Below are 19,306 nucleotides of genomic sequence, written 5' to 3'. Positions count from 1 at the left end.
GTAGCTCAAGGAATACCTATACCAAAATCACCAAGAGGAGCTTGTTAAAAGTAGATAATAAAACACCTGGGAATGGAGCCCAAGAATCTGTCTTTTAGCAAAACTTCCAGAATATTCTTATAGTCACTAAAGTTTAAGAGTCCCTGCTCTAGACCATAAGCTCTTTGTATCACTGTACTGGCATGTAGTATATTCAATAATGCTTGTTTACTGAATGGGTTAATGATACCACTTGAGATACGAAGTAATATACTTGAGAATTCTGAAAAACCAATGTAAGGCACCGCCATTTGTGTCTTCATGTCTTATGATGTCTTACCTTCACCTACCAGCAGCATTTTTTGTTTATCTATTTATGTAATCTCCACACCCCATGGGAGCTCAAATTCACAGCCCTGAGATCAATGGTCACTTGCTCTTCCAACTCAGCCGGCCAGGCACCCCCTCGGCAGCATTTGACACAGCTGACCACTCCTTCCCTGAAAGACTTTCTTTTCCTGTCTTAAAAGAAACACCACTTTCTCCTGGCTTTATTGCTACCTCAATGGTCTCTCCTCCTCAGCCTCCATTGCTGGCTCTTCCTCTCCTACTGACTTCAACCTGAGCCCCTTTCTCTTCTCTAAGTGCCCTCTTCATGGCATTAAACACCATCTATGTGCCAGATACTTCCCTATCAATATTCTGGCCCTGACCTCTCCCTAGAACTCCAGACTCATATATCCAGCTGCCTATCTGACATCTGCATATCTCCACAAGGAGGTCTTTAATGCAGATTTGTTATTTATATTCGTGTGTGTGTGTGTGTGTGTGTGTGTGTGTGTGTGTGTGTGTTTTCCTGCTCCATGCTGAATTCTCCTTTCAGAGTTTAGGAAATTTCTCACCATGTAAGTCTTGTGGGAGACTGCTTCTCATTTGAGAAATCTAAAAGGCCAGATATTCGCATCCCCAGCACTTCTGGCAGTTAGCCCGTGCCCTGGTTCAATCAGATGCACCTACTGGGGACTCTCAAGATTTAGCTAATTATGCAAAGAACCAGGGCAGTGAGGAATTAATGCTATGGATACCAGTGGTAGGGATGATATAAGGGAGCAAACTACTGAATTCAACAGCAGGAGGCAAGAGCAGGGTCCACACCAGACTGGTTCTACAATGTGATTCTAACCTCCTCATCTCCCTGGGAACAGTCCATTTTCCAAGCTTGTAAACTTAACTTTCCCGGTGACTTTGTGAGTTATCAAACATTGATTCAATAAGGAATTTTCCTGCTTCACTTAGCCACAGTTGGTTCTACTGCTCACTCAGAGCTAATCATTGCTTGAGGAACTCTAATACAGTGTTCAACAGATACCTCAAAATGTAGAACTTAATCCAGTAGAACTTAATCCCCCACAAACCTGCTCTTTGCTCAGTTTTCCCATCTCAGTAAACTATCATTTTTCAGCTGCTCAGGCCAAAAATCTAGGTCATTACCCTAAGTGTCTCCCTTTCCCCAATTCCTTCACAGGTAATCTCTGAATAAATTCCATCAACTCTACCTCTGAAACATATCTCCAATGCATCCACTTCACTCTGGAAATTACTGTCCTAGTCTAAGCTGCCCTACCTCCTCGCTGACCCCTACCACAGTCTCCTAACTGCTCGTCCTGCTGCTACTCTTGCCCTCCCACTACAACCTTTTCTCCACACAGCAACCCACAATATTTAAAAACTACAAACCAGACCATGTCACTAAAATCTTTAATGGATTTTCCCCCCTTGAACTTAACATAAAACCCAAGGTCCTACTGTGATTTACAAAGGCCTGTGTGGACTGACTCCTGTGTATATCTCACACTGTTCATGTCACAACACCCTTCTGCGGTGCTGAGTCACACTGGACTTTCTTCTGTTTCTTGAAGACACAAAGCTCTAGAAGGTCTTCCTACTAATCTCAGCATGGATGGCTCCTTCCTTCAGGTGTCAGCTAACACTCATCTGCTCAGAGAGGTCCTGCCTGATGCCCCAATAAAGTATCTACGCAGTCATCCTGCATCACATCACACTAGATTCTCTGCCCAGCACCTGCTATCTGGTACCTTCTGAGAACAGAATGTTGTTGACTTTTCACTACAATATCCCTGTCAATTTACAAATCCATGATGTGTATTGTTATTAGTAGTAACAACACTTAGTCATTCAAAGTATTTCTGAGGACTGTGATCATTATTAAGAACAAAAACATACATTACAGATCAGTAAACTTCCATTTAGCAAAGGTAAGTTGTCAAAGTCACACAGGTAATTTGTGATAAAAACAGGATTCCGGGGGGATGGGCTAAATGGGGAAGGGGCATTAAGGAATCTACTCCTGAAATCATTGTTGCACTATATGCTAACTGACCTGGATGTAAATTAAAAAATAAACTATAAAAAACAGAACAAAACAGCATTCAAACCCAAGCCTATTGATGTCACAACCTGACCTCTCATATGCTACCCTCCACCTACTCAAATCTTTTTTTTTTTTTTTTTAAACACGCTCTGGCCAGTTATATTAAAAAAAAAAAAAGTTGCATGATTTACTTTTCACTGGTCTGTTCTGGAATGCTTTGATTGTATCAGGATCACCTGGATCAATGATAGCCAGTGTGCATACGCCACAGTATTTTCCACGTTCTATGCCCGGTTCAATACTATTGCCACCGTAGGGACAGACACAAGTTTTAGCCAGGATGGCATAATACTCTAGTTCAGATTTCCTCAAGGCTAGGCAGTTGTTGGCCAGGATGACCATTTTCAGAGTCTGCCTGTATCCCAGCACATACTTTCCACTTTACATATTGATTTGCAGCCCAGAGTTAATCAACTCCAGTGGCTTTTTCATCTTTGCGGCCACCGTCTTCCTGCCTTAGGTGTGGGCTGGCCCCACAAGATGGCCAGGGAGTGAGAAAAAAGAAAAAAAAAAAAAAAATCCTTATTTTCCATAAAGTCCCAGCTCATGTTGTAATTCTCCATAAAGCCGTCCTTATTTCATCTAAAACCATATGGCACTGACAGTATATATTTACACATCGATTACCTCTATTCTGGTATCATTAGCTGTCATTTCATATTCTCTGATTATAACTTAAGTGATAAGCAACTCAGGCCGCCCCCTTCAATAAAAACCCCTCAGAGACCATGCTTCTGCACTGATTACTGCACGTCCAGTTTACTATTCACTAAAATAGTGATCCCAGAGGCTAAAAAAGTAGTGTGAATTGTCATTCTTCTACCATTTCCCCCATGGAAATGTCCCAATTGTGCAGTCAGCCAGGCTGTATAACCTCAGAAGCCACTACAAGTCTGAGATTTCTATGCTCTTCTAGTTGCTGTTAATTCATTCTTTCCCATCGCAGTCATCTCTTCTCCCTGGCCCTGCAGTTACTTCTCAGGTTCTAGTCCTTCATTCAGTACAGCTGTTTCTCACTGATTTTTTTTTTTCTTTTTTTATTTAAAGGAGTGATGGGCAAAGTATGGTTTGCAGGACAAATTTAATTTCCCACCTGGTTTTATAAATAAAATTTTATTAGAACATAGCCATGCTCATTTGCTTATGCATTATCTGTGACTGCTTCTGTACTAATTAATGGCAGGGTTCAACAGCTGCAACAGAGACCACGTGGCCCACAAAGCCTCAAATATCTATTGACTAGCCCTTTTCAGAAAACGTTTGCCAAACTATGGTTTAGGAGAAGCAAAAGCGAAACCGAGAGGCGTGAAGGGATTCGTCCAAGATCCCACTGGCAGAGGCAGAACTAGTGCCTCACACATTTACATGGCCTTTAATTATAGATTCTGAAAGTCATGGTATCATACAACAGTTTTACTCTATGTCTTTTTGGGCTTGAGACTTTAGTAGTCTTATGTAAGCTAATACAGAGCTTAACTCTCAAAAGCAATCATCAAAAAAGCAGAGAACTACTAATCTGAAGTATCCAATGGTACTACAGTTTCTGGTGTACGTGCAAGTGAAATCGGACTCCTCCAGAACACTGGAAGTTTTGTTGGATGAGACAAAGCCAGCATCACTGGTTTTATTTTATAAGCCCCCAACTAGAGCTAAGTGGAACTGGACTATGCGAAAGTCCAACTCCATTCCCTGAGGGAGCCAGGAAGGTAACAGAAGTATATAAACCAGTGTCATATACACGATACAACTAGCAGTGAAAAAGGCCTTGGCCAAAACTTAAAACCAACACGGTAAAGCCAACCCAACACAGCTGCAGGTAAGAGCAGGCTTGGTATCAGGCTACCAGTTTCTATCCCTGGACTCTGCCACCAAGTCCTAGAAATCTTCAGAAGCCAAAATGTAAAATCCTAACAAATCAAAACACTTGAGTAAAACCTCCTTACCCCCGGATAGCCTTACCTTCAACAACATACACCTTAGTCAAAGGAAAGTCAATACTCTTTGCCATTACTTCAATTTCTTGTTTAAGCTTTCCCTCAGGCAGAGGTGTGAACTTGTCAAATAAAGGGGCAATATAATCAGCATAGATTGTGACAAGCACCTGAAAAATAAATGTCAGAACAACCTATGAGTATGCTTTTTTTTTTTTAGAAATCTGATTTTCCATCATTTTTTTAAATGTTTATTTCTGAGAGAGAGAGAGAGAGAGAGAGAGAGAGAGAGAGAAAGAGAATGCACAGGGGAGGATGGAGAGACAGACAAAGAGAGAAGGGGAGACAGAGAATCCTAAGCAGGCTCCGAACTGTCAGTAGAGCCCCACCGGGGTAAGCCACCTAGGCGGCCCTATGAATATGTTCTTGAAGAAACACTGCTATTTATACAGATCCAATCATTGAAACAACTACACGATTTAGCCTTGAGAACATGGATCTTTTCATTTGTTCTAGTATTCCCAACCCCAAATACTACCAGATAATAAGTGCTCAGTATCTGTTAAATTAAATCAAAGTGAGTAGTGTCTATGTGGTAATAATTGAAAAGTCAAATGGTCCATTCAAAAACTATCTTGGGACTTTCTGCTACTTCATAAGCCCATCATAACTTGGAATTCTGCCTTTCAGAGTAATCATGAGAGACCTGCATTCTTTGCTAAAAATTAATTACTAGACCTTGATTGTGTGCTGTTATTTGGGTGGTCACTAAAATTAATTACCTGTAGTGTACAAAATTAATTACCCACAGTGTACACTGAGGTTGAAATGGCACTTCCTTAAGCATTTCTGGAACATTCCGTCTGCTCTTTCCTCTCACTTCATTGGCCATATACAGATATGTGCAAATCCAACTAGCACCTGTTCTTGGAGCTTGATCCCACCAGTGGGAAGTGAAGCAGTGATACACCTCATCATCAGAGGAGTTGAAGAGCTGATAGACGCTATTTTCTGGGAGCTGTGAACAGACTGCTTTCATTGTGTTGTAGTGTGTGCGTTGTGAAGTGGTTTAGAATATGGTAGAGAGAAGAAGCAAAGATGTGAGGAAGGGAAGATGCGGGGTGAGAGGGGAAGGGAGGGAGAAGGAAGAGAGGGGAGGGGAGAAAAGGGAGAAGAGAAGCGAGGAGCAAAGGGGAAAGGAACAGAGAAGAAGGGATAAAAAAGCAAGAATGGAGGAGGGAAAAAGCAGGGGAAAGAGGGCAGAAAAAAATCAGGCAGGTTTAGGGTTTCTTTTTCTTATCGCTCTTAAATCTAGTCTCCCTTCAAAACATCCATGATGTTTAGGCACTGGAGCTCAGTAAAGAATGACTGAATGATCAAACCTAGTCACCCATTCTGGTGACAACTCACAAATGCACAGCCCAAAACTGCCTGACAACTATTAACGGTAACTAATAACCAGCTTCTAGGATCCGAGTCAGCATAAGGAGAAAAAAATCTACGGTCAGGGTCAGTTCTCCTATTTCTATACCCAAAAGCAGAAACCAAGGGGGAAATTTAGATGACCACTTATTTATATTTCATTTGCTTCTCAAGAACTGTTTACATGCTAATGAAGATTAAATCATAGTTATCTTGCCAAGAAAATTTTGTAAAAGAAAATGAAACAAAGATTTTACTCACCAGAGAAACAACTAATGTGAACAGCCAGGCATATATAAAAAAATAGTCTCCCCCAATTTTAATAATATAAAGTAGAAGTGAAGACACAGGCAATAAAATGCACTGAGTCACGATAAATTTCTTGACTGCATCTTTCATGAAGAAGCCCAAAGTCTGAAAAAAGAAAAGATCATCACAAGAAAATGAGAAACTGCTTTTAAAGTAAATAAGTGAATATAAAGGATACATAATTTTATTTTTAATTTTTTTTAATGTTTATTTATTTTTGAGAGAGAGAGAGTGAGACAGAGCACAAGTCGGGGAGGGGCAGAGAGACAGAGACACAGAACCTGAAGCAGGCTCCAGGCTCTGAGCTGTCAGCACAGAGCCCAACACGGGGCTCGAACTCACGAGCCATGAGATCATGACCTGAGCCGAAGTCGGATGCTTCACCAACTGAGCCACCCAGGCGCCCCTATTAAAGCAATTTTAACAGTTAAAAGGCAGTGAGTCTATATTATATGACACTAGGTAGTCTAAGACGACAAGTAAATGTCTGACATTTTACAGTTCAAAATCAACCCATTTAAATGTTAGCAAAAGGATACTAGACTTTAGTACTAGAAAAGTTTATGGCAAGACTTTAACCTATGATCTGCAGTTCCTTTTCCTTCACTGAATTCATGCTCTAAAATAGCAAATTATGCTTCAATTATTACCAGCAGAGGGGAAAAAAAGCACAAAGAAGTCTTTATATTTACAGGAGAATATCTGAGGGGCGCCCGCCTGGGTGGCTCAGTCAGTTGGTCGTCCGACTTTGGCTCAGGTCATGTGTCTCCTTTCTCTCTCCCTTCCCTTTCTCTCCCTTTCTCTCCTCCCCTTCCCTGCTCGCACTCTCTCTCCCTCTCTCTCAAAAATAAATAAACATTAAAAACAATTTTTAATAAAAAAATAAATAAAAGAGAATATTTGTATTCTCTAGTTTACCTGTTGATTGAAACCATGTTTTTCTTCTATCACAAAAGTGTTATAAAGACTCCATGGCAAACCAGTCAATGCACTGAAAAGCGTAGCCAACAGGAGAAACACCAAGGACTGAGTGATCTAAACACAAGAAGAAAACAGCGGCGGTTTTTATACTGTAATATTAATTCCTTCTTCAAATGAATGATCAGTGAACAAATCAATAGGTAGTTGCTGAGTACTTACAGGATTTCAAGCAATGTGCTTGATTCTATGGGTTACAAAGTCTGAAACAACATCTGTACCTCAGAGTTTACTTGCCAGAGGAGGCAATAAAACAATGTTTCTTTTATTACATAGGCACTATGTGAAAGTCACCTGAAGCCATATAGACAAAATGGTTAAAAGAACGAAAAAATGAGAGACAGCTACATATGCTGGTGAATTCAAGCAAGGCTTGCAAGGCTTACAAAGCTGAGGAGACTCAGGATGCCACTCTGAAGAGGTAAACTAAAGGGACAGGAGAGACAAGGAAAGGAAGAATTCCTTGGAATTTACAAAAGCATGGAGAGAGAAATGAGCACCCTGTAAGTGGAAGAGGACAAGATGGCAAGCCTGGTTGGGACAAGGCAGAGAAACTTATACTAGATCACGTCTTTACAGAGTTTCGCTGAGGGGCGCCTGGGTGGCTCAGTCGGTTGAGCGTCTGACTTCAGCTCAGGTCATGATCTCGCGGTGTGTGACTTTGAGTCTGCGTCGGGCTCTGTGTTGACAGCTCAGAGCCTGGAGCCTGCTTCAGATTCTGTGTCTCCCTCTCTCTCTTCCCCTTCCCCGCTCATGCTCTGTCTCTCTCTTTCATCTCAAAGATGAATAAATGTTAAAAAAAAAAAAAAAAATTAAAGAGTTTGGCTGATTTAGAAAAAGGTATACAGAAAAGGGACACAGGATGAGCTGAATTAAAACCCAAGGTACCTATACATGTAGAAGAGAGCCATCATTTCAAATAAACAATCAGGAAAGAGGGAAGAGAGTTGGCAATTTCCAACAAGAAGTCAGGAGGCAGTGTCCTAGCATCCACCACAGGTCAGGGAGTCTCAGGCTTAGGGCTTTGCCCAGGGAATGGAACTTCTGTAAGAATGGGTAGTCGACTCAAAGAGCTCCAAGGAGACTCTCAAAGATACATTCTCTGTCCTTGTTTGAAGTATCTGCTAACTGCGTATGGTACAGAGCGTCTGTTGAGTGGGTTCAACGAAATTCTTGTTTCCCCTTTCACTGGAAGGGGTTGTCCCTGAGAAATAGCTTGCCTAACTGAAGCACACATTCCCCAGTTCCCTTACATCTGAGACTAAATGACTGGTTCACCAGCAGGATGTGAATGCAAAGGATACTACAGAGCCAAGGGAATTAAGAAGAGGGTGTACTTTCTCCACCCCCTCATTCCACCTGCCTGTTGGACGCAGAGAACTCTGGGGCACTCAGGAGACAGCACAGCCATAAGATGAAAAGAGACTGGGTCCCTGGCTCCCCATGTGGAAGAATGTCACCTGTTGGCCAAAAATACTCATGCGAGGCTATTCTGTGATTGAGAAATAAAGTATTGTGATAAGCTATTGAAATTCTGGAGTGTGCTACAATAAATAGCATTATCCTAACATAGCATGTGTGGACAAGGATTGTACAAACGGAGAAGCAAGCCTAAGACAGAGCCAAAAAATTAACTTCCATATATAGCTGGCCAAGCAAAAAGTAAGACTCTAAAAAATATATGCTAATGAATCACATACCTCATATTCTGGTCCAAAGCCAGCATAGCCACAGAACCGTCCAGAAAGTCTCCAGAGATAAGGAATTCCTCCAAAAAGAAGAATAAGCTATAAAACAAGACATACTTTGGTTAAATTTGAAGACTAGAAATTATCAGATGAGAACATTTCATAAAGAAAAAGGGACAGGGGGCGCCTGGGTAGCTCAGTTGGTTGATCATCCTGCTTCGGCTCAGGTCATGATCTTGTGGTCCGTGACTTCAAGCCCTGCATTGGGTTCTCTGTTGTCAGCCTATCAGTGCAGAACCTGCTTCAGATCCTCTGTCCCCCTCTCTTTCTGCCCCTCCCCCACTCGTACTCTCTCAAAATATAGATAAAACATAAAAAAGAAAAGAAAAAACGACAAAATAATTATCTCTGAAGAAAAAAGAGACCTATCTTATTTAGGCTAAAATATGCATTTACGTGGATACAAACCAATTGAGATACTAAGTTTAGCCTGGTAAAGTATTTATGCCTGTACATTTTATACGGATAAATTAGCATGGTATGTGAATTATGTCTCTATAAAGTGAAGCTGTAAAATAAATAAATGAATGAATGAATGAATGAATAAATAAATAAATCAATAAATTTGACAAAAGACCACAACAAAAGTTTTATGGATCAGGGACTAAACTTAGAAAAGGTAAGCAATTTATCCAGAATCTCACGGCTAATGAGTCACATAAATGGGATCTGACCAAGGCTATGTGGCTCCCTAAGTGGCTTTCGCCTAAAAGGAAACAGCCCCCATCCGTCAGGACAAAGTATTAGTATCAGTGTAAGTGGAGAGTCAGGTCCACTTACCAAACTGAGGGACAGAATGGGATATCTGTGCTTTCCCCAGGTAAGGAAAAGGTGAATCTTGAGGTAGGAGTCAGGGTTTCATAGGAGGAGGCCCCCTTCTCAGCACCACCCTTTGTCTTGGGCAGATAAAGTGAACAAAGATATTCACCAAATCACCATGACATTCGAATGAGCAAGCTGCTCTTAAAATCTGAAAAGAACGCATGCTTACAAAACACAACCTGCCACAACAGATACTAAGTTTATGGAACTAAAGAGGAATCGGTTTAGTTTTCCTTTCCCTGGAGTCTCAGGAACACAACGATCAATCACACTCCTTGGTTAGAAGCACAATATTCTCATTGGTTCACACACGGTTCATTGTGGTTTTGACAGGTTTTGGCACTATCGTATATTTCACGGGAAGCCTTCCAATCTACTTTCCATTTTTATATATGTATCCATAAATAATATAGTGATTTATATATGCTTTTTGAGACTATATATAAATAACATCATATTGTACTTATTCTACAACTTGCTTTTTGCACTCTACATATTTTTAGATCGATCCACGATGATTGGTAAATGTATTTGTTATTATTATCAGCTTGTTCTCTGCAGTGTTTACGCCAGATTACACCCTCATCGGCAGTACTTGAGGGCTCCTGTTCCCTACAATCTCACCCACACTTGTTGCCATCCATCTTTTAGATGTTTCCCTGTATGCTGGGTTGGTTTAATACCATGGACCTCAAATATAGTTTCTGTACAGCAGCAGCAGCAGCAGCATCACCTGGGAATGTGTTAGAAATGCAAATACTCAGGCTCCACCCCAGAACCACTGAATCAGGAACTGGAAGTGGAGCCCAGCAGTCTCCAGGCCCAGTCACCAAAGTCTGAAAGTCTTGGGTTTAATAAATTGCTGTCTTAAAGGCTCCCTTAACTCTTTGTCCAGCTATTTCACCTAACCCAATCTTGAATGTAAACCCCGTCTTCCCAAAAGATATGCTTTGGCACCACTGTCTGGTATATGCACCACCTGTTGAACTAATCGACTTGAGACGGCACTTCTTTCATCCTGTTCTTAATCCTAATAAATAATGCAAAATTAAGGATTTATAAGCCTTCTGGTGAAACGTTAAAACACCTATTATTAAAAGTCCAGCTTTTAAGTACGTATCAAGGGTAGTTTTAAATTTTTTTTTTTTTAACGTTTTATTATTTATTTTTGAGACAGAGAGAGACAGAGCATGAACGGGGGGAGGGGCAGAGAGAGAGGGAGACACAGAATCGGAAGGAGGCTCCAGGCTCCGAGCCATCAGCCCAGAGCCCGACGCGGGGCTCGAACTCACAGACTGTGAGATCGTGACCTGAGCCGAAGTCGGACGCTTAACCGACTGAGCCACCCAGGCGCCCCTCAAGGGTAGTTTTAATATGAACTTCAAATGCATCTCGGAATGCTTTTAGAAACTGCTGTCGCGGGGCGCCTGGGTGGCGCAGTCGGTTAAGCGTCCGACTTCAGCCAGGTCACGATCTCACGGTCCGTGAGTTCGAGCCCCGCGTCAGGCTCTGGGCTGATGGCTCGGAGCCTGGAGCCTGTTTCCGATTCTGTGTCTCCCTCTCTCTCTGTCCCTCCCCCATTCATGCTCTGTCTCTCTCTGTCCCAAAAATAAATAAACGTTGAAAAAAAAAAAAAAAAAAAAAAAAAAAAGAAACTGCTGTCGCAAACCTTGTTTAGTATACTTTGGGAAATGAAATATAAAACCCAGTACAGTAAAGTTTCCCTCTATTGATAATCTCACTGAACAGGCTGCTGGGATGTCTTATAACAAGAACTAATGAGCCCAACAAAAACAACTCCAGCACTTTTTTTTATAATATTTTTTTAACGTTTATTTATTTTTGAAACAGAGAGCATGAACGGGGGAGGGTCAGAGACAGAGGGAGACACAGAATCTGAAACAGGCTCCAGGCTCTGAGCTGTCAGCACAGAGTCTGATGCGGGGCTTGAACTCACGGACCGTGAGATCATGACCTGAGCCGAAGTCGGACGCTTAACCGACTGAGCCACCCAGGCGCCCCACAACTCCATCACTCTTAAACATAAGATCCCACTAGACTCTTGCAAAGCAGGCAAGACATATAGTCATTACCACATTATAGATGAGACACCTGAAAATGAGAGGTTAAAGTTACTTGCCCAAAGAAACCCAGTGACGAAGTGACTGCTATGTATTGAGCAGTGTACTAATGGCTTCATCGACATCATCTCACTCATTCAGTCCTTGCCACAAACCATGTGAGATATGGTATAATATGTATCGGCTTCTCATCACAAAGAGGGGAAAAAACGAGGCTCAAGAAGGCCAAGGTGCTCACTCAGAAACCCACAGAAATTGGAAAAGCAACAATTTCAATGTTTCTACACTGCCCTCCTCGACTGTCCAGCCCTTCCACTTCCTGATCAGGCTCTTCACTGACATTTGTGAGACACCAGGAAAGCCTGTCTCAGAAAGGCTGGACACCTTCTCTCTGGGTACTCTGTCACATTTGCGTGAACAGTGGCACCTGTAATTGGTCACACAAGGCCTCTGCTTATGTTCCTTCGGATAGAAAAAAAGAGGCAACAAAAAGTTTAAATCAATCTTTGCACTTGTTCTTTGTGACCAAAATATAAAAACTTATTAATTTTAATCAACACAAAATAGGAATTAATGAACCTGTCTTCAAACAGAACAGGATTTCAAAGTAACACAAAATGCTTCCCATCGAACAGTAAATAGAGCTACTAATTCCTCAAGGATAAATTCAGTACATTTATGATGTGGTCCCTAGAGTTTTAAGAATGGTTTCTTCAATGCAATTTTAAAGACTCAGAAGAGCAGAGTTTGAAACCCACTTCTCCCACTTATTATCGTCACTTGGCCGTTAAATGGACAAGCCATTTAATTTCTCTGAGCCTCCACCTTCTCATCCACAAAAAGGGAATAACAATGCCTACCCTTTCTACCTCAAAGCACTGTTGTAACATCAAACAGGCACATTACAAAGCTCTCTTTCTATATGTGTTTTCCCTGTCTCTGTCATCTCCTGGAACAAACTAGACCACCCCCATGCTCACCAACTGTAACAACCAAGCTACTGCCCATCTTTCCTGGAACTGTTTACTAGTGACAACGAAAGAGACTGAAAATGTTTTGCCTGTCTTTTTATAATGGCCCTGTGAGGGGTAAGCCAAAGAACTTCACAGAATCAAACATCAGTGAGGAAAGAGAACGGTGTCTAAATTCACCACCTCTGCTTCCATCTCTCCCTCTGAAGGATGATTTCACAGTTGGACCTTAACAAAAGAAATGCTTCAGATAAACTAATCAAAGCCAAATATAAACCACAATAAAGCCTGGCTTGGTTGGAAAGCATCAAGTTTCGATACTAATCTTCAATATCTCTGTAACTAAACCAGGCTTGGACTTGTAAAAAATATAATTTAAAAAATCAACATTGAGAAGACTAATTACTAGTAATTGCAACATATCCTAAAAGCCAAATGAATTTTGTTTTTCAGATAAGATTTAACTCTTCTCCTTAACTTTTCGCTACTTTGCATCATCCTGAGGAAATAGGAAAGACTTGTAATAATTTGGTTCTAATCACACTAGTCCGTAACTGTCAAGGAAAATTTTGTGACTAGCTGGAAATGTTTTCATCATTTAACAAAGCTCTGAACAGCTGGTTTCTTCTCTATAACTGAGGAAACAATTATGGTAGCTGACCTCATTGATTTTCAATTTAGGAATCTTTCTCTTAGTGGTACTGGAGATTTAAAAGAGGTCTAGAGGAATAGTGATGATAATCACGATCATGATGATAAAAATAATAATGGCCAACACTTACAGAGCATTGATAATGGATCAGGCACTGTTTGAATCTTCTCACACATATTAACTCATTTAATCCTCTCAACAACACTACAAATGAGGAAATATCACTACACAATTTCAACAGACGAGAAAACTGAGGCTCAGAAGTGGTGGCTTGCTTGAGGCCCCAGAGCTGGTATGGCAGAACTGAGATTCAGACTCAAGCCACCTGGGTTCTTAACCTCCACACCATGTACCTTCAATTGTTCTTGGAGGTGGAAAACCAACAACTGGTGTTTGGGAATGAAAAGAAACCTTACTCATTTTATTTATAAAGCACAGATATACATACACACAGTACAGAAACAGATATACAGTATATCTGTGGTATTAAAATTTCATGGAGGGGTGATTAAGAAAAAAAATGTCTAGGGGCACCTGGGTGGCTCAGACGGTTAAGCATCCAACTTCGGCTCAGGTCATGATCTCACAGTCCATGAGTTCGAGCTCCACGTTGGGCTCTGTGCTGACAGCCAAGAGCCTGGAGCCTGCTTCGGATTCTGTGTTTCCCTCTCTCTCTGCCCCTCCCCCACTCACGCTCTGTCTCTCTCTCAAAAATACTTTTTAAAAATTTTTTTTAATAAAAGAAAAAAATGTCTAAAAAGATACAGGGCCAGGGGTGATCATGAGAAAAAGACCGAGAAACACTGCTCTACACTATACAGCCTCTCTTCTTTTAGCATGGGGGGAAGACTGGGTCTGTTTTACTAAGTAAAAAATGACCCATCACTTGTTTCATTGAAGAAATATGGATTACATGCTTATTTTATGCCAGTCACTAGATGCCAAATGATTACAAGACCTTAAAGTATCCTTTCTTTAAGGAATTATCAGTCTGGAGTGCCTGGGTGGCTCAGTTGGTTGAGCATCTGACTCTTAGTTTCAGCTCAGGTCATGATCTCACAGTTTGTGAGTTTAAGCCCCCATGTCAGGCTCCATGCTCCTGATGCGGAGCCTGCTTGGGATCCTCTCCCTTCCTCGCTCTCTCTCAAGATAAAGAAATAAACTTTAAAAAAAATAAAAATAAAGAACTATCAGTCTCACCATGTGATAAGTACTGACAGGAATAATGAAAGAATGCTGCCTTAACCAGTCTCGAGGGACAGGGGAAGATTCAAATGGTTTCTTTTATTTTTTTTAATAATTTTTCTAAATGTTTATTTTTGAGAGAGAGAGCACGTTGCACACACGTGAGCTGGGGAGGGGCAGAGAGAGGATCCAAAGTGGGCTCCGTGCTGATAGCAGAGAGCCTGATGTGAAATCAGAGGCTTAACTGACTAAGCCACCCAGGTGCCCCTCAAACTGTTTCTTAGAAGAGATGATGTCTCAGCTGGAACCTAATGGAAGAGTGGGGATTAATCAGCCTCCAGCAAGAGAGTGGACTTGTAGAGGTGAGCACCCCTGATAGATACTAGCATGTGAAAAAACTCAAAGTTACAAGAAACCAAGCTGGACAAAAAAGGAGAAAGAATTTGGGGGAACGAATAAAAAGATGAAGCTGAAGTAAGCAACGGCCAGGTCAAAAGTACCCCCAAAACTCATGCCAAAAAATCTGGACTGCACCCAGAAGGAAACAGTGAGCCAGTGATGGGTTTTATGTAGGAGAACAGCATGATCAGAATTATCCTTCAGGGTTCCTTTGGCTGCAGTGTGAAGGGCAGTAGAAAAGTTAAGACGGAGGCAGGAAGGCCTGTAAAGACTGTTGAATATCTCAGAGGGGCGCCTGGGTGCTTCAGTTGGTTTAACATCCAACTCTTGAATTTTGGCTCAGGTCACGATCTCACGGTTTCGTGGGTTCGAGCCCTGTGCACTGACCTCATGTGCAGAGCCTGCTTGGGATACTCTCTCTCTCAAAAATAAATAAATAAACTAAAAAAAAAAAAAAAAAAAAAAAGAAGAAGAAGATCTTAACATCTTATAATAGAAGGTTCTTTTTCACACCTGACCTACGATAGTTATCATACGCCACAGTTTTCAACTCACTAACAATTATGTATGTGCCTCTTTTGCTCCACACCCATTATTACTGGTAACAAAGGTTAAAAAAGCATTCTAGGATGTGTAGATATGGTACCCTCTTTTGTGTCACAAGAATACAAAATGAAAACCAACATTACAGAGTACTAAACATTTCGATAAGTTGTCTCTCCAGAAAGTAATTTACTCACAGTGCCTTCAATCTCTGAATAGAGTCCTGACCAGAAGCTGAAAGTACTTTTATCCAGCTGATACAGTCGGGATTTCTCAAAGGTTTCTGAATCCATGATCTGTCCTAACTCCAGTGGTACATGAGTTGTTGTTTTATATATCCGTCTCTGAAATATTTTGAAGAAAACACTTTGAGACAGTCAAGCCAACGCTTTATTACAACAGTCATTTATGATCAAACACTGAGTAGTTACAGCCTTAACCTGTCACTTAAGCCTACTGAATTTGCTTTACAGGTACACAAATATTACGTTTGATCAAGTGCATTGACCGCGAAGACAACTGACACAGCAAAGTAAAAGCAGAACAAGAGACTCGGAGGCTAGCTGACAAGGGAAAATTAAAATCAGGGCTGTCATCACACTTCAGTCTGCACATGTAAACCAAAACTGTACATCACAAAGGGTACCACTCACTCCAAGAAAAACATACATCCTATATAATATAGAAAACAAATTCATGGAAAGGAGAAGGAAGCCATGCTAGCCATAAGTATTAACAGATATTGTAGCTAATTACTAAACTTGGTCCTGGAAGCTAAATTCAGAGAAATCTGAGGAATGACAAATGGAAACAGATCAGGTCTTCAAGAGAGACAGACTTGGGGCACCTGGGTGGCTCAGTCAGTTGAACACCCAACTCTAGATTTTGGCTCAGATCATGATTCCAGGGTAGTGGGATCGAGCCCAGGGTGGAGCTTGGCACTGAGCATGGAGCCTGCTTAAGGTTCTCTATCTCTCCCCTTTACCCCTCCCCCCTGCTCACACACTCTTATCTCTAAAATTAAAAAAATAAAAGACAAACTTTATCATTATGCCAAATTCGAAATGGTAAATTTCAGACCACGGGACATAATACAGGGCACAGAAACTAAGCAATATAATGGACAGTATCTCCTACAATGGTTTTATGACACATGGCTTCCCTATACGTTGTTGGGCACCTTACCAAACCCTCAATAAAAGGCATTACATTAAAGCATAACTGAGGAGGCGCCTGGATGGCTCAGTCGGTTAAGTATCTGACTTCGGCTCAAGTCATGATCTCACAGTTTGGGATCAAGCCCCACGTCAGGCTCTGTGCTGACAGTTAAGAGCCTGGAGCCTCTCTCTGCCCCATCCCCAGTCATTCTCTGTCGCTCTCTCAAAAATAAATAAAAAACATTTAAAAAATTAAAGCATAATTGAGTAAAGGAGACATTCTCAAAAAGCAGTTACTGTAACTGGGCTTATCGTTAAAGTAAGACAGATGGATGTTCAATAAGCCCCTCAATTTAGACACTATATACTGTGTTTACCTTATCCAAAGGATCTTCTTTAGGACCTCAAGATTCTGTACTAATAAACTTATCCAAAGATATCTATGTCAGAGAACTTAGTGCTATACAGCTTAATACCTCTTTAAAGATCCTGAACTAGGGGGCACCCAGCTGGCTCAGTTGGTAGAGCATGTGACTCTTGATCCTGGGGTCATGAGTTTGAGCCCCACATTGGGCATAGAGATTACTTTTTAAAAAGACAAAAAAAAAAAAAAAAAAAAAAAGACTCAAAAGACTAAAAAATAAGTAAACAAAAAAAGATCCTGGGCTAACAGAAGAGATCAAGACACAACTCAGCCACTGATGAAAAACTAAAAATTCCAATTTAAAGATTCATGCAGAAAGTAACCCGAGAGAAGAAATGTGTACTGTAGAGGAAGGTAATGCTCAAGAAAGAGTTCTGGCAGTTAAAAAAAAGGTTCTCATAGCCATCAGGTTGACACAATGACAACATAGAAGAATGTAGATAAAACAAATCAGCAATCAGAGACAATAAAGCAGACAAACTTAAGATCTATCTCATTTAAAAGTTTGCATCTCCAACAGCAGGCCGTTCATTATGATTACCTCCAGGAAACTGTTATTAAGTAACTTCCAGTTTCTATTTTACAGCTCTAATTGTTTAAACAAAAGAACATATTGTTCTTTGGGCAAACCAACATACTGTATACATGTTTGTTTGTTTGTTTGTTTGTTTGTTTTTTAAGGGAAAAAAGTTCAGGTCCTTAGAAGGATTTGTTAAGTCTTTATTTTCAGAAAATGGTGTCCTAATCCCATGGTTGAGCATCACCGGGAAGCTGTGACTGGTAAAAATGTTGCATCTTCCTTTTAAAGGCTCATGGGTCTCTGCCAAAGGTAAAGGAGATAAGTCTGGGCCTGAGGATCCTAAGAAAGCTGTGCGCCAGGCACGACTCAAGTCAACTCAAGTCGGCCCTGACTTCCCTTTCACCAGGCCCTAACCGGCCTGGGTCCCAGGATCACGTCGCGGAAAACCTCCCAGAGGCACCAGATACCCTCAAGGCCAAGCCCGCCATCGGGCCAAGTTAGGAGGCCTAGTAGGGACCCATAGGGTCGAGGCTGATGCTGGAGCCGCAGCAATCATCCAGGGATTTGCGGGTCGAGACCGACGCTGGCCCGGGCAGGTCAGGTGTCGGGGTCAGGTGGGCCCCGTCTAGGCTCACCTGTCGCTGCGCTAGGAAGGTCTCCCAAAGATACACTGTCCAGGAGAAGAGCAGCACGGCCCCGAAAATACGCTTCTCGGCCGGCATCTCCCACATCGCGTCCAGCGACGCCCACATCCCCATGGCCACCCGGTTCCGCCAGCTCCTTCAGCGTGCACCGGTGCCACACCGACACCAGTCCCCTCAGAGCGTCCCCGCAGTGCCACAGCGATATCCGTCCCTTCCGAGCGCCCCTACACCGACACCCGCCTCCATCCTACCCCTCGGCGCAGCCGGCAGTGTTACACCAACACTCTTCCCCACGGCGACGCCCCCGGTTCCTCCTACTTTCTGCAGGAAAAGGACAATCCCGCCTTCCCCACTTCCGGCCCAAGGCGGGCCGAAGTCCACACGCCGAGTTCCGGCCTGCGGCCGCTGCGGCTCGGCCGCCAGGTCAGATCACTCGGAGCTGCGTTGCACCAACATTCTTCCCCCTCCCTCCCTCCCACGCCGCCCTCTCGCCGAGGGTTCCGGCCTCCCTCCTGGGCCCGGCAACGCAGCAGAGCTGTCGCTTTCCCCCGAGGGGGAGGTGGCGTCGTTCGGTCCCTGGCTTGCCCTGGCAGGGCTGCAGCCTGCGCGGGACCTTCCCGGCCAGCGCAAGCCCACTGGTGGTCGGGACTGAGCTGGGGCTGACTCAGAGGGGGCCGCCACTCCCGCCGTGAGGAAGCGGGGAAGAGCCGCAGAGGGGCCGACTTCGCCGGCTCTGGAAACCGTGCTTCTGACCTGGCGCAGATCAAACTGTGGCTTGGCGTGCCCAGGACACCTTAGGGCTGAAAGGGAGAGCGGAGAGCGAGACTAGGCATTCTTAGTGCGGGATTTGGGCCCATATTGGGGTGTTCCGAGTGCAGACCTGTTAGACAGTGGGCGGTAGTGATGAGATTTGCGTTTAAAGATGTCGCCTCTGCCACCCCACGTGAAGGCGGGGTGGCATCTTGCCTAAGAGAGTGTGTCCTGGAACAAAGCAAGGAAGGCGTGGGTTAAAAACACCTGAACTGAAAGAGCCTTACTTTCCTTAGGGACCAACCCCTGTCAAAGCTCAGTGCCATGTTTATTTTGGGA

At 42.6% G+C, this 19,306-nt stretch overlaps 1 protein-coding gene and 1 pseudogene across 4 annotated transcripts in view; both read right to left on the bottom strand.

The window, feature by feature from the left end:
• ZMPSTE24 (zinc metallopeptidase STE24) overlaps positions 1–18,576 on the bottom strand; it is a 40,229-nt gene extending 21,653 nt beyond the window's left edge. For 2 of the 4 annotated variants that reach the window (XM_042951682.1, XM_042951681.1), the window contains exons 1-6: positions 18,209–18,457; positions 15,670–15,816; positions 8,772–8,858; positions 7,012–7,128; positions 6,046–6,198; positions 4,391–4,532 (exon numbers count right to left, since the gene is read on the bottom strand). In XM_042951682.1, the coding sequence (XP_042807616.1) occupies positions 4,391–4,532; positions 6,046–6,198; positions 7,012–7,128; positions 8,772–8,858; positions 15,670–15,816; positions 18,209–18,331 (769 nt within the window). In that variant the 5' untranslated portion in view covers positions 18,332–18,457. The other 2 variants (XM_042951684.1, XM_042951683.1) reach the window with 2 other exon arrangements.
• LOC122227712 lies at positions 2,559–2,863 on the bottom strand (annotated as a pseudogene).
• Positions 18,577–19,306: the final 730 nt, after the last annotated feature.

The sequence above is a fragment of the Panthera leo genome, chromosome C1 (assembly GCF_018350215.1).
Source record: "Panthera leo isolate Ple1 chromosome C1, P.leo_Ple1_pat1.1, whole genome shotgun sequence".
Classification (NCBI taxonomy): domain Eukaryota; kingdom Metazoa; phylum Chordata; class Mammalia; order Carnivora; family Felidae; genus Panthera; species Panthera leo.
This window is presented reverse-complemented; position numbering and strand designations above follow the sequence as displayed.